Raw genomic sequence first — 16,241 nt, 5'->3', positions numbered from 1 at the left:
ACATATTTCTTCTGCCCAATTTATTTTTCTTTAATTTATCATATATTCCTTCCCTATAATGAATGATGATATGTTTATTCGTCTCGGAGAAGATTGGTGTAGTGGTAAAAAATGGGATATTGTACGAGTCGAGTCCTACACTGGTTATTGTGCTCGGACAACAAGCCTCGATTATAGAGATCTACTAGTGTAAGCCATACGATATCAATTCCAAAAAGTAAAAAAAATGATCCTATACTTTTCATTAATGGCTAAAAAGTACGCAAAATACATATTTGAATAAAGTCAGTAACTTTTATAGAGAGACAACATTGTATTCTAAATTTTTATTGATATAATAATTGTTTTGTTTGTGCATAAATTTGGCGTAGCGAAAAATACGACGAGTACCATATCAAGAAACGAAAAACGTGATAATCGATCATGGGTTTTGGCAATATATCGAAATGAAAATTGTCCTACATTAGAAGAGTACAAGGATGATCTCTAAATGCCAGAAAGTTATCCCACATCGAAAAAATACAAAGACGATGTGTGATCCAACTAAACTCATGGACTTGGGTTTTAATCATCCTAATTGAAATACTCAAACCTGTTATAATAGTTCTAGTTAATAATTCTGGTTTGGAGTTTTGTTAATTATTGTGTTTCATTTTACTGATTTCTTTAAACTTCTCGAATATTTTCTTTTTATTACTGTGGTAGAAGTATAAAATTTTTCCCATCATTACGATCACATACTTAATTTATAATCCTTCCTCTCTAGTTATGATACCGATTATATATGTAAAGACATTGAACCTTCTTGCTCCAAAATTAGCCAACATTTAAAAAATACAAGCAGAAATCTAAGTTTTAAGAAGTAGAAAATTGTCAATCAGAGAGAAGAACTTTATTCAACAATCCATAAGGAGAATTATAGAGATTGCAATGGGCATCAATTTACAACATCACAAAACACAATTTTTAGTACACATAAAAATGAACCTATCAACTTTCTTCAAATTAGAAATTAAATAACATTCAAAATAACTTTAGAGATATCTATTTTTTTATTTTTTTTCTTTGCCATTTACTTGTTAAAAATGTTTTCAAAATCTAAACTAAAATTTAAAAACCTTCTTTTGAAATTTGCATAAGACTTCTAATATATTTATAAGAAAGGTCAAAATAATATTCTAAAACAATTTAGAAGAAATTTGAACATAATTATCACATGAGGTCTTAGCAAATCCATTACAAACTAACGAGGATAAATCTCACTAATTGAAGTTTCATTCCTAGAAATTTGGAGAGGTATGCATTCGGAATGATCAGACTGGTTCGTTACTAATCTGCTACGGTTTGAAAGTACATTGGACCCATCAACATTACTGTACATTAAAAATGCAGGTTTGGAAGGTCGAAGGAGAGTGAAAGAGAAGCTACTAAGCATCAAAATTACTGAAGCTATTGTTGGTCGTTCCGTTGTATTCTCTTGAACGCATAGTAGTCCAATATGAATACATCTTATCATTTCAATTCGAGAACCAGCAGTTAAGGTTGAATCTATCACATTTGTTATTGTTCCCGCGCTCCAATTTTTCCATGCCTGCAAAAAAGTGCACAAAAAAGTCTTCTAACTTTAGCACTTAGAAATATGTTAATTTGAAACGGGTGATATTATAGGACACAGACAAATCAACTACAAGCATACATGTAAGGGCATTTCAAGAAGCTATACTAGTGAAAGTTTTCATTCATATACTTACAAAGCTTAAAAGATCTTCCTCATTTGAATCTTCGGTGCGAAAACGAGTATTTTTTCGGCCACTCAAAATTTCAAGAACAAGAACACCGAAACTAAAGACATCTGATTTTACTGAAAATTGTCCTTGAATTATATATTCCGGTGCCATGTAGCCACTACAAAAGAACCAAAGAAAATTAATTAAATCAAATATAATGTGTAAAAGGGAACAAATAAAAATTCTAAACTTACTAGGTTCCCACAACTCTATTTGTATTCCTTTGAGTCTCATCTACTTCAAACAACCTTGCTGTGCCAAAATCCGCAATTTTCGGATTCAATTCTTCGTCCAACAAAATATTGCTGGCTTTGAGATCACGATGAATGATTCGAAGATGAGAATCTTCATGAAGGTAAAGAAGTCCGCGTGCAATACCAATTATAATCTTGTATCGTTTTCCCCAATCTAAAAGAATCTTCTTCCCAAAATCTACATCACCATCCATATACATGTAAATTAGTTTTGTCAATTAAACTAAATATGAATATGAGCAAATTACAAAGCATAAAATGAGATCATAATACCAAATATGAAGTGGTCAAGGCTGCCATTTGGTACAAACTCGTATATGAGAAGTCTCTCATTTTTGTGCAAGCAAAATCCAAGTAGCCTAACCAAGTTTCTATGTTGAAGTTTGGCCATTAAAAGAACTTCATTTTTGAACTCAACATTTCCTTCTTGTGAATTGTTTTCAAGTTGCCTCTTCACTGCTATATGCTGTCCATTTGGCAGCTTACCCTGAAATATAAAATCCAAATTATTATTATTATTGTTATTGCATTATATATAATGATATATTTAATTATTTTTTATCCAACTAGTAAAGCTTTTGTTAATTACCTTGTAAACAACTCCAAATCCACCTTGTCCAAGTTTGTTCTCATTGGAGAATTCATTTGTTCCTAACTTTATAGTCTCGAAATTAAATTGCAGCATCTCAATGCTGCTGATTTCATCTGTGGCTGAGGAAGAAATTTATATATTAAGAACAACACCATCTTTGTAATTTTAATTGACTATACCCGACAGCAAGCTCGATATTCATCAATACGCAAAAAAAAGTTTCTAAATACAAGAAATAAGAATTACGAACGTTACTAACACGGGTTGACTTACCTTCACCTCTGTTCAATGTTCGTTCAGTCTTTTGCTTCAGCTTCCTCCTCTTTCTCAAAATGATAAGAACGATGAAGATGATAATTATGGAAACAGAAAGCGTCCAAGCAACAACAATAATTACAACATTTCTAGTTGCTTTATTATTATCTCCTGCAAAATAAATAATAAATAATAAATTTTTTTCTCAAAAAATTAAACAACCGATAGATGTCAATAATTTTAACTACTTTCCAAACCATAATATTTAAGTGCTCATGGATAAAAGTTATCTTCTAAACTCACCCACCATTAAAAAATAATAACTAGAACCTTTTTAACAAGGTACGTTGGAAGATACCCACCCACCTTACTAGCAAGTACCTAAATGTAATTTTTTTTGCCGATTGTAGAATGATATACCTTTGATCGGAGGCGAAGATGGTGAGAGAACATCCGGCAGAGGCGGTGGCCGCGTCGGCGTCGGTGGCGGTGGAGGAGAGAGAAGTGAGTCATAGATAGGGTGGATCTCATAACCGATTTGACAACTCGTAACAACTGATTTCGCCCCAATGCTGCCGTTAGGAAGAGAACTCATAAGGCCACTGAGGCACACATCACAATCAACCAACGACATGTCGGGAAAACAATCAACCAGCCCATATATGGTATAAAAATTTGGACTTGGAAGCTTCACATCTCCGCCGGCAGACTTCCTAGTAGAATTCCCTGCCGCCGCCCTCTCCCGCAGCCCAATCAGCAACTCCGTCAGCGCCGCGTTAAAGCCATCCACGTCGGGGGCCGTTTCGAGATTGTAATAAATCTGAGTTGTCAACCCGGCCACCGACACGTCGCCGTGCAGGGAGTTGTTGGAGTAAACAATCTGGCAATCGTCATACCATCCCGTGCCCTCCTTCTGGGAAGGGCAGTCTTGTAGAATCCTGTGGGCCGAGTTGTTGACGCAAGTTTGGCATAGTTCCAACGGCGCACCACCGCGACACAGTGCCTTGGCGTTGGCTGGGTCGGGGTCGTTGCCAAAGGAGGCGTTGTAGAAGCCGTAGTTGGTTATCTGGGTGCTGGATTTGGACGAGATGGAGGCCAGTGCGTTGCGGAGATTTTGATGGAAACGGCTGCTGCTGTTGTTGCTGTCATCTGATTTGTCTGAACATTTGCTTAGAAAAAAGTCTGGCTGAGAAGTTGTTGTGATGAAAATGAAAATCAAGTGTGTGAGAATGAAGAACAACCTTCTAAAACTGACCATATTATCACGATTTTTGGGTGTGGAATGCTAATCGGGTTTGAAATATTCCACTTATATTTCTACTAATATAGTTTTCATTATCGATGGACAAATATATTAATACTAGAATCAGACCTACTATTTATGTGGATATTTACGTCACTAGATTACAATCTGCCACTCAAATTAAGAGAGAAAAAAAAAGTCAACGCTAGCTGATCTTCAGTTCCGTAGTAATAACGCCACCTTCCATTTGAAAATTCTTCGAGCTCTGACTAGTAAGAGAACCCTATTCAATTATTGGATTTGTATTTTTCTAATCCTCCATGATTGGATTTAGTTAAATAATAATAATACTTTAGTTTTAAGAAACTTGTTTAAGTCTAACGTTTGATTTGGATGAAATTAAAAAATTAAGGTTCAAGCTGATTGGCTAAAGAGTCCAATGTAAATTTAAGGTCAAAATAAAATATTATTGATGGATGAATTTGAGTTTTATTGGTCTTAGTAGGATCAAGGTAACAAGATAGCAACATGTCTAAATGTTAATTAAATAAAAATTTAACGAATTTCAAAATAATAATAACAATAATAAGAATGACCTAATTGAGAATTTTACTATATTAAAGGTAAAATTATAATCGTAGATAAAATATGAAAACGAGATCAAAATAGACATTTAAAAAATATATAGTGGGAAAAGATTTTTGAGAAGATGCAAAAATTGATGGCAATTGGGACAAAGACTCCTCATATAATATTGAAAAAGTTTAAGTTTGAAGAGTGGAACGGTACAGAAAATTTTTATCAAAAAGAAGAAGGTGACCAATGGCTAATGGCTTAATTAATCAAAAGGCTGAAAATAAAGTTGATCAAATTATATTCCGAGTGATCATCATCGAAGATGAGGCTGTAATTAAAGAAGTAGCAGGTGGGTTGTTTTTAAACAGGCAGCCCACGCATGAAGACTTATTAAATGATTCATTGAAGAGTTCTCCCAAAAGCATTAAGACATCAAGAATTCTTTTATATGGGAGGATATTCTATCTTCTACACGAGAAAAAAAGGGTTAAATTTATTATTTAAAATTGTTATGAATTCTCAAAATAAAACTAGTTAATAGTTTCACTATAAACAATTATAAATAATAACAATAATAATATCCTATCTTCCTTTAATTTTTCTTTTTGTTTGGTATACTAAATGTTGAGATATTTTATTTATTTATTTTTTTGAAGGAATATGGAGATATAGAGATTTGAAACTTGCTGCCTCAAAGAAATAGTATGAGAAAATAATTCACCCATGGGTTTAAATAAAAAAGGAAAATCTTACGTGAACAATTATACTCATTCCTAAGGTAAGTGGTCATCATGGATTTGAAATCGTTCCCTCTCAAGAAACTCTACTCGATCCCTTTGAATCAAATGAGTTTCCCATGATATCTAATAACCTACCAAGTTTAGTGAGACTAAATGTATAATTTAACTAGCATTTATGTTTTACATATACCTTGAACTAAGTATATTGTATAATGTATATGGAAATAAACAAAACACCAGAGAAAAAGGAAAACACAATTGGATTTAAATAGAAGAACACATATTTCAATTTATTGCATAAATCAAGCATTTGAGAGCACTGATGAAATAAACCATATTTGTTCTACTGATATGGTGGTATCATTTTCCAGGGATGTAGGTACTCATCAACATTCCGACTACCATCAAGGAGGAAAATCCCTCGGTCTTCTGCAGTCCAAAAGCACCTAAGATCCTTGCATTTGATGCGTAGCCACTCGGTCTTCTTCTCGACCCAAAACGCATCGAATGCACACTCATCCCTCTGTTGATCCTTGCACAAGTAGCACCAGAACAACGTCGTGTCCCAAATGTTCACTTTGAAATCCCATTTGAACTCGGTCCCGCTCTTGAGGGTTCGTGCACCCAAGTCGTCGTCTTTGGACTTACAGTGCACGAACAGTCGTTGCCCATTTTTCAGCGCGTTCTTGATATGAATCTCCCAATGGCTCAGTGGCTTCGGGCGAGCCACGGCCAGCAGCGAGATCAACAGGAATACCAGAAGATGGTTCTTGAAATAGATGGCACCCATTGTGCAAGTTGTGATTTAATTTGGAGGATTCTTTTGAGTCTATAAATACAGGGATGTTTATATGAGAAGTTTCCATCCAAGGAAATTAATTGATCAAAATGATATGGATGATGCGTTTTAGCTTTTCCTCAATTGATGAGACAGACGATGTTTTGTAAGAATGCGGATGATAATGAAGGAAAAAAAAGTAGGGGTTCAGAAAACCGACAATCCAACAGACTCAGAAAAATCTAACCCAAATTGCAAGGATTAGGTTGAGTTAAAAGGGAAAAAAATCGATTTGGGTTGGATTAGATTTTTGTAGAATGGAAACATAGGTTTGGTTCGTGGGTTAGGAAATTTTTTGGTTAGTCCAACCTGAATCAAACCGACTCTCTTTTAAATTTAAAATATACCGATGGATTCAACTTGCAAGAATTAAGAAATTGATTAGATCCAAGTAAAAAGTTTAAAAGCTCTTTTTATCTTTTCTTTTCTGTTTTTTTCCTTTCAATTTCCCTTCTCTGTTTTCATTCTTTTTTTTTTTACTCAAAATTTCAACAACTTGATGATTCGACTCGAACCAACTCCAAATGCTAGGAGTTGGGTTTAGATCGAGTTGGGTTGTATACTTTGTTTGGATCTCTCAGGTAGCAAAATCAACCAACACGAAAAATTTGGATTGGTCCAAAAAAATTTCCTTAATTCGAAACAACCCAATCCGTGTACATCTTAAAAAATTTGGATTACATACCATAAGTCTTTTTTGGCACTTTCCTTTTCCAGGACTCAAATAAAACATCAAAACAAAACATCAAAACAAAGTTTTCTGTCATTTGATGCATTGTTAGTTTTAGGAACATAAAACTATAAAAATTTAAGAATATCTGTTAAGTTGTTTATTCTTGGTCGTTGTATTTTACTTAGTAAAATTTTCAAGTTATCGATGCTTCTCAATTTTGTTTAGAGATTGATGATCGGATCATGTGTGATAAATTTATTGCAACTTCAATTTCATGGGGTACACATGGAGACTACGAAAAGTTGGTGAGGTAAATATAAAGTCGGTGAGGTAAATATAGAGAGTGAAAATAGTCAAATTATATAATTAAAATTTTTAACTAAGCATTTCGTCGTCTCTTCACTTAAGCATTTGGACACCGTAGGACGTGGCGCCTCTGATTTTTTTATTTTTTATTTTTTATCTCAAATCAAACCTGGTTCATCCATATATAAAAAAAACATTAAAATATTATCATATTATTAAAACAACGTGGTTATGTGTTTTCTCTTCAAGAGACAACATATAATACCATACGTATAAGACATCTCTAGACAACCTACTAGTGAAGAGACGACCTAGCGGGGACGAATTTCCTAAACATTATTTTTAATAAATTTCAAATTGATATTATTTTTAAAATAAGTACAAAAATTAACAATATTAAAAAAAAATCCGAGGAATCACCCCTTCCTCCTATGCAAAGGTTATTTTATTTTTATCCTAAAAATGACGAAGGGCTAAAAATAAAAGGGAATCCCCCACTCCCTCTTCCCCTAAAAAGTTATACAATGAAATGGAAACTTCTAATATATGCCAAAGGAAAAAATGAACCCTATTACATGTGTTAAAATGAGTTATGTTTTGCATAACTTAGCTTAAAAACTATACAAAATTTCATATATCGTTTTCAACCGTGCCAACATGAGTTTAGTTCAGCAGTAATTGACACATGTCTTTGACTAAAAAGTAATGAGTTCGAATCTTTTTTACTACCACTTGTGTATTAAAAGAAAAAGAATAATAAAATAAATCTTTTCATCGGTTTCAGGAACTAAAAATCATATTGGCAAGTATTTACTTCCCTTCTATTTACATGTAAAACTGTTTCTTGAACTTTTCAAGAAAAAGAAGAAAAAAACTGCTTCTATTACGTATTTGCATGTTAATCAACCAAATTTCAATAAAAAAAAGGCTCACAAAAAGCAATAAACCGTCACAAGAGTTCACCCCATCAATCACTTCAACAACGTATATAAAACTATTAGGAGTGTGATTACAAATCAGAGAAACACAAACTAGAAACAAGTTTAACTTGTGAAACTAAAATGGTCGTCTGTTGCTTCTCTTGGCGGCTCTTGTAGTGGTTCAACCATGTACGGCGGAGGTGCTCATTCCACTGCCACTCCCGACAAGGCGTGTTCATGTGGTTCACAGACTGAGCAACGATACCCTTTTCGTGCATTGTAAGTCCAAGGACGATGATTTGGGCAACCATAGTTTGGTCCACCGTGGAGATGAATTCCAATGGACTTTTAAGGTAAATTTTTGGGAACAACGCTGTTCTGGTGCTACTTGGAAAAACCAAATTTCAATGTGTCATTCGAATCGTACTGGGTTGAGAAACAATCCGGCCAATGTTGATGAACTTGTTCATCAATTGCAAAAAGTTAGTTGATTAGCTAAATTTGTATCAAGGTCTTGTACAATTCAATAATATTATAGCTAATCAATGAGAAACACATTGACGCATACCCTCTTTTAAGTTTTTTTCCTTTTGAGTTAACAACACTTTTTATATTCGCGACCTCTCCATGGTTATGAAATCTCCGAGTTCTAAAAATGCTTTAATTGAGGGGTTTATTTTGATAGACTAAATTGTCTTAGATGTGTTTTTGCCGTCAACATGAGTTTGACTCAACGATAATTGATACCTATCTCCTTACCAGAAATTATGAGTTTAAATCCATCACCTCACTTATTGTACTTAAAAAAAGAAATTTTTATGTAATTTGATAAATACAATCAATTATTTTTTGCTTGTGAGAATTTTATTAAGTATTTGGAGAAGACACATTCACTGGTTTACAACACATGGAGAATATTTATTTGAAAAGATTCAATCGATGGAGGGGTCGATCAAGTATTCAACATGCTTTAGGAAGAGATTTATTTTATGTATGAATCAATATTGACGGTAAATCATACTAATTTTTACTGTTAATTTTATTCTCTGCTATGGTCTCGTGGACTAGGTTGTGAAACCAAACTAGGTTAAAAATGTATGTGTGCTCTCTCTTTATTATATTGTTTTTAATTACTATTACAATTGCATACTCTCAATTGCTTTTAAAGTTCAACTCACAGTTACAATCCAGAAATAATTTTTAGATCCACAAATACTTTATTAATACTTTAATATTTTAGCACCGTAATTAGATCTTTCAATAATGTCGATTTATCACCTCTTAAACGATGGAAACGTTTCCAATCTATCCAATTTCTTCCTAATATTTTCAAAAATAGGAAGCCAAAAATAAAAAGATCTTGGACTACCACCTAAGCGAATTCAAATAAGAAATTGGGAGATCACTCTCTCTATCTGGAATCAATATTAATACCACAAACATCCGATTTATCCCAATTAACTTCCAGTCCTGAGAGCCATTAAGAAGCTTCGATTACGTTGATCCAAGTTTCTAGTCCAGTTTCAAAGCGAGCATAGCTTAGTAGTACAATTTCAATCAGGAGGTTGTGAGTTCGAACTCCCACTCCTACAGTATAGTATCATCATCTTTAAAAAATAATAATGTACGTGTCCTGATTCGACATAGGCTACGATCTCCACATCTTTCTCAATTTCTTGATCTTCCGGTTCTTCTTCTACAATATAAATGTTAATGCCTTTCCCTATGGACATTCATTTGAAAGATGACATTTTCCTAAACTGGGTCTCTTATATTGATTCGTAGTCTTATTTTCTTTGGTTGGCCAATATTTGATTATGACCTTGAAAAAATTCTTTGTTAAAGATCCTACATTGAAAAGATAGAACCTAACAAGAGATTTATAATATATAAGCGGGCTACCCCTATCTTTCTTAATTGGTAACCCTATTAATATGGGAAATCCTTAGGAATGGCTACACACGTTATCGTTAAGCAAAATGGCCAAAGTTTTTCTAAATTGCATGCCATGGCTAAAATTGATTTCCTAAAATTTGGGGAGGTATATAATTCCTTATTTATCCCTCCACACATTTCTATGTCCATATTGTCCTTGCAATCTTTTCCCATTTTACCCATCCACGTTTTAGGCCTCCCACGTCCCCTTAAATCGGTCCCTAATTATAGACTTAATATTGAAACCATCTTAACTACAAAATCTACATAATTCCTAAAATCTTTCCACAAAATTTAAACCACAAAATCTATATAATTCCTAAAATATTTCCACAAGATTTAAACCACTAAATCTACAGATATGATTCAAACAAAAATACAGTGTTTCTTTAATATTCTGACACAATGTATCATTAATCCCCACCCATTTTATTTTTACATTTTTTCAAGAATTAAATCAATCAATGCGGAACATTATGCGATCATTGTTAGCCACGGTTTTAGTTGGGAGGAGCACAACAATTATCAAGGGCTCATTACCTGACACATTTCAATTCCATTCGATTCCACCCTACAACAACTCTATGAATGTATCTCTAGAGATCTTTATTTTCGAGAAGGAAAAAAAATTACACGTCTTTCACTTTTCAGAAATGGTGCTGGCAAGTCGATAATTATGAGGCTGTTAGTATATAAGGACGTGGCGTGTGTCATATCCCTGTTGGCGGATGTCAGGTGCAGCGACTACTGCATAGTTGTAGATACTAACCCCGTATATAACACCATCTACAGGGGTAGTGAAAGTTCAGACGTCGAAAATAGATTGAAAACTATCTGCAGAAAATAGCCATATTTTGCATCGCATAATCTTTCTTTATCACTGCATCGGAACAAAGATCAATGCATAAAATATGACAAAAAGGAAACTAAAACCAACAAAATCAAAAATGCATATTAGCAATCAAGGAAACATATATTAATATTTACCTAAGGGGAGATACGATGAATGTGTAAATATATGGCTACTAGAGGTTATCTCACAAAATAAGCAAGAGACGTCAATACAACGGGGTAGATATAGGATTCTATAGAGTAGATGGCCATTTTGACTGGGTTATCCTTGTCCATCAACATTCATGACTAATATGCCATGATTATTACATTCTAAGAAGCTGTATTTTAATTCTTGATATATGAGAATTAGTCATCGAGTTATTGACACATTACTCGAAAGAATCTTCCTATTGCAGCAAACCCAGTTCTTAGAAAATTAGATTATTAATGAAAAAAGAAAACTCCACAAGATTCAACCATTGAATCAAGCCCAAAAAAAATTCGTCTGGTAGAACCAACAAATAAGAATGTGTATTCCTAATATTGTTAAAATTAATTAGTTTCTAATGAGTATCAATTAGTACCACATATTATATTCCTAATGAGTATCAATTAGTTCTACCGGAATCTAATTGGATGTTCTTGATTTTTTTACAATATATTTTAAATGTTTAACAATAAAATGGTTACATTGAGCTAAAAAACATCAGAATTGACAAGTTCCAGGTACTAATGATATTTATTCAAACATCATAATTGAGATCTGAGTTTAAATTTATTGAAATTTGAAATTTAAGATTGGAAATTTATTTAAATTTTTTTTTTCAAACTAAACCACAATCTAATTTTAACAATATTTTTATTATTTATTATTTAATATAAACTATATTTTCAATATGACCTCCCCAACTGACCATATCTACAAGGTGTCCTAAAAACAGGTTGTGTCCAACAAAATCCCTTGAATATCGGAGGTTGCTAACAAACGGTCAATTATTTAAACAACATTCAAAATCGATCAATGAATACCCTTGTTGGATAACAAAAACAATGAGGTTTGGAGTATTACAAAACAGTCGATTACAAAAAAAAAACAGTCGACTACTTACCCTTGAAGGAGGAACGTCGAAGTTTGGAGGATTTCAATGGATGATTTTAATTTTTGATTTCAATGGATTTTGTACCCAAAAGCTTCAAGGGATTTTGCCGAAAGAATGCCAGAATCTTTGTACCCAATTTGAAATCACACAGGATTTCAATTGAAGTTTCAAAATTGAAATCACACAATCACCTAGAATTTCAATTTTTGATTTCAAGGGATTTTGCCTAAAGCTATCCACCCATTGAAATCAAGGGATTTTGATTTCAACTAGAGGAATCAGAGATCACGAAGCTAGGAGATTGTGTACCCCAAGAGGGACACCGAAAGCTTATCCGAAGGAGGTTCTTTAGGTTCTGGCAAGAGTGGGAAGAGGGATGCCGAAAATTGTGTACACCGAAGAGGGACACCAAAAACTTGAGGCGCACGAGGCTTGAGGGGTTTAAGACTTGATTGAATCAAATTTTATTTATTTTTAGGAAGGAAGAGTTAAGGCAAGTGTGGGAAGAAGGAGTTAAGGGCAAAAGTGGGAATGAGTCATTTGAGTTGCCTTCCCTTCCATAATGGATCCTAACATGGTATCAATCTTTTATTTTTCCATTTTTCTAATTTGATTTTACGTTTTTTTAGTCTGTTATACACTTTGATTCAATTTTTTTTTTTATTTCAAAGTATGCATTCAACAAATTTTATCTTACATTTTTTAAATTTCTAAATCTAGATGTTATTTAAAATTTTTGAAAGGTATAATTTTGATTTACTATCTTGTTTCCTAGAAATTAGGTGTACTAAAGATTTTGATGATGGGTATTTTCGTCACAATTTTATAGGGGTAGTGTCAAGATAAATTTACCTATTTTGATTGGAGGGTAAATTTGTCCACATAAAATCTCGTAGTTCAACTCTAACTGCCTTTTAGCCATTTTCGTGATATTTGATTATTTTGGCCATTTTTCAAATCAAACTATTTAATATAGCCATTTCTCTAGTTGCCCCTATTAATATTGATATGACCACATTAGAGCCCAAAAAGTTCAAACGATCATCTGATCCAAAAATGGGATCCGACCAAGATTGATGAACCCAAAAGAGGTACCATCTAAGGGGACATTTTAAAGATCCCACATTGAAAAGACAAAGGACCAAACAAAGGTTATAATATTAATTAAGTCATTCCTCTCATTGCCAATTAATTTTGAGATGGAAGTCATGAATATTAATATATATGGTATTAGAGCCCAAAAGCTCGTTCTTTTAGATGGGACCCTATGAGTATTGATAGTCTTTCCCATGCATTTGTAGTATTCTTGGTTCCTTCTTCCCTTGATATACATCTCTCACTCGTTTTACGGTAGTGTAGGCCAAAGGTTGAACCAGGCTTCGTTGAAGCACATATATTACAAGATGTATATCATGTGGGTAAACTTGTCATTTTAAAATTGGATCTCCATTTTTTTAAAAGTGCTATATTTGAAAAAAATGAAATATGGTTACTATTATATTTTGCTAATTTTACTAAATATTTTTGTCATATTTGTAACTGCCCAAGCTTAATATTGTATAATAAATGCGTCTAAAACTATAATTGGTAAAACTCATCTTTCACTCCAAAACTTGTTAAGTTGTATTAATTTTTACTCTAAACTTTTAATTTCATCCAATTGAACACTAATCTGAGATAAATGGGACAAATTTTACCCCTATTATATTAAATTTTACTCCTATTAATATAAAACAAAAAATAATGTAAAAAACTCCAACGTTTCATTAATTTAAAGAAATCAAAGCTTTACACAAATTAAATTTGATTAATGCACAAAATCGACAATTAAATAACTTTGTAACAGTTATCCAAGTTAAAGGTAAAATTTGATGAAATTAAAAGTTTAAAGCGATACACTTTTATCAGGTTCGAGGTTAAATTGATTTATTTCTGTTATATTTAAATGAATTTGTATCCTCTTTACAAAAAATAAAAATAAAATAAAATTCTACATCCACTTCTGGTGGGAAGTTTGAATTATTGTGCATCTATTTAATCTATTTATCGATATATATATATATATATATATATATTTAAAAAAGAATCAATTATTTAAAGTACTTGAATTATATTTCAAATTATATGCTTTTATTTAGCCCATACATAATCTAACACCATTAAATAAATTTTTACACGACATCCTCATTAATCGATCTACTTAGCCATAATAATTCTAAATTTGCACGTATCATTTGGGTATGTGATGATAATGATTATAGTAACTAGAAGGAAGTAAAATTCTCAAAGTTTAATTAAGGAATTTTTTTTTTTTAACAAAAAAAGATCAAGTACCAACTAGAAATAACATATCGAGTTTAGTGTGAGACAAAATTTATAATTTAACTAACATTCATGTTTTACTTATACCTTGAATAACTAAATATATTGTATATATTTTTTAACTAATGTGTATAGAAATAAACAAAACACCAGAGAAAAAGGAAAACACAATTGGATTTAAATAAAAGAACACATCTCAATTTATTGCATAAATCAATCGCTTGAGAGCAGTGAGGAAATTATGAACCATATTTGTTCAACGGATATGGTATCATTTTCCAGGGATGTAGGTACTCATCAACATTCCGACTACCATCTAAGAGGTAAATCCCTTGGTCTTCTGCAGTCCAAAAGCACCTATGCTCCTTGCATTTGATGCGCAGCCACTCGGTCTTCTTCTCGACCCAAAACGCATCGAATCTACACTCATCCCTCTGTTTATCCTTGCGCAAGTAGCACCAGAACAACGTTGTGTCCCAAATGTTCACTTTGAAATCCCATTTGAACTCGGTCCCGCTCTCGAGGGTTCGTGCACCCAAGTCGTTGTCTTTTGACTTGCAGTGCACGAACAGTCGTTGCCCATGTTTCAGCGCGTTCTTGATGTGGATCTCCCAATAGCTCAGTGGCTTCGAGCGAGCCACGGCCAGGAGCGAGATGAGCAGGAAGACCAGAAGATGGTTCTTCAAAGTGATGGCACCCATTGTGCAGGTTAGTGAGTTAGTTTGGAGGATTCTTTTTGGCCTATAAATAATACATGGATGCCTATACATTATATGTACGGGAACTTTCAATGCAAGAAATTTAATTGACCATAATGATATGGATGAGAATGAGGGAAAAAAGTGTGGGAGAGAGAAAAAATAGGAGAGGCAATTAGAAATTTTTGGGAGAGAGAGGATAGGAGAGAAAAAAGGAAAAAAAGAGGGAGAAATCTAACAAATTAATTAATATTCTAGTAATAATAATGAGACTTGATCACAATGCTCAACATTTAAATAAATAAAAATAAAAGTTATAGAAAATAATAATAATAATAATAATAATAATAATAATAATAATAATAATAAGTCAAAACGTAAATTATAAAACCAATTTGAAGCATATAAAAGGATTGTGGAATCAAAATTAAACCATCTAGTTGTTTATGAAATTCAACAATGATTGTGGTTTTGATGTTTGATCTTTTATTTTTCTTTTTGATGATTTGTAATGTCATTGTACGGAAATCTATAATGATTGTTTTACACACAATATCATGGAAATAATATTAGAGAGAATAATAATAATAATAATAATAATAATAATAATAATCATGTCAATAGAGAAAAAAATTGTCCAGGTCTAAATTTTATGGATATCAGCTCGATGGAAATATCAATAAAATGTCGATGTTGATTAATATTTCTAAAAAATTATAAAAAAAATTATAACAAATATTTAGATTAACAAAAAAATATATTACATTTATTAAATAAGTTAAAAAATTATTAATATTTCACCACTGTTGCATATCGTATAGGCTACAGTTATATAGCGTTATAGACCACAATGCGGTCTATTGTATATGCCATTACGTTTTTTTTCAAAAAAAAAAGAAAAAAAAAGAAAAGAGATCATTATAATATAGACCATGGTTGACATCGACCGTGCTATAGTCGTAGTCTATAGAGTATGACTAACGTCAGCTGCAATATATAGTATTATAGACTATAATGCACATATACTATCGTTGAAAAACCATACGGTCTAGGCAAAATATTGTAATAGTGAAGTTCATATAGCATGAAAAGAGGCCTACAAATTACTAAGGTTGAATTTAAAATGATTTTAACGTCGGAGTGTTTGTTTCGGTTCTTTCCCGTCAAG

The 16,241-nt window shown here is 32.6% G+C and overlaps 3 protein-coding genes across 3 annotated transcripts; all 3 read right to left on the bottom strand.

Annotated features, from left to right (window-relative positions):
- Window positions 1–1,170: 1,170 nt before the first annotated feature.
- On the bottom strand, window positions 1,171–4,676 carry LOC111019800 (cysteine-rich receptor-like protein kinase 25). The gene is made up of 7 exons (XM_022296281.2): window positions 3,309–4,676; window positions 2,907–3,059; window positions 2,631–2,752; window positions 2,315–2,528; window positions 1,982–2,219; window positions 1,752–1,905; window positions 1,171–1,591 (listed from the first exon to the last, which is right to left on the bottom strand). Exons 1-7 carry the CDS (start codon window positions 4,144–4,146, stop codon window positions 1,244–1,246), a joined length of 2,067 nt encoding a protein of 688 aa, XP_022151973.1. The 5' UTR covers window positions 4,147–4,676; the 3' UTR covers window positions 1,171–1,243.
- Window positions 4,677–5,790: 1,114 nt separating this feature from the next.
- Window positions 5,791–6,237, bottom strand: LOC111020520 (S-protein homolog 1-like). Its single transcript, XM_022297214.2, has one exon. The coding sequence runs from the start codon at window positions 6,235–6,237 to the stop codon at window positions 5,791–5,793; it is 447 nt and encodes a 148-aa protein (XP_022152906.1).
- An 8,377-nt stretch (window positions 6,238–14,614) lies between these two features.
- On the bottom strand, window positions 14,615–15,076 carry LOC111020362 (S-protein homolog 74-like). The gene has a single exon (XM_022297017.2). The coding sequence runs from the start codon at window positions 15,074–15,076 to the stop codon at window positions 14,615–14,617; it is 462 nt and encodes a 153-aa protein (XP_022152709.1).
- Window positions 15,077–16,241: the final 1,165 nt, after the last annotated feature.

This window comes from Momordica charantia, assembly GCF_013281855.1.
Source record: "Momordica charantia cultivar OHB3-1 chromosome 9 unlocalized genomic scaffold, Mcharantia_2.0 BLBB01000009.1, whole genome shotgun sequence".
Classification (NCBI taxonomy): domain Eukaryota; kingdom Viridiplantae; phylum Streptophyta; class Magnoliopsida; order Cucurbitales; family Cucurbitaceae; genus Momordica; species Momordica charantia.
The sequence above is the reverse complement of the archived record's forward strand: the minus strand, read 5'-3'. Positions and strand labels throughout refer to the sequence as shown.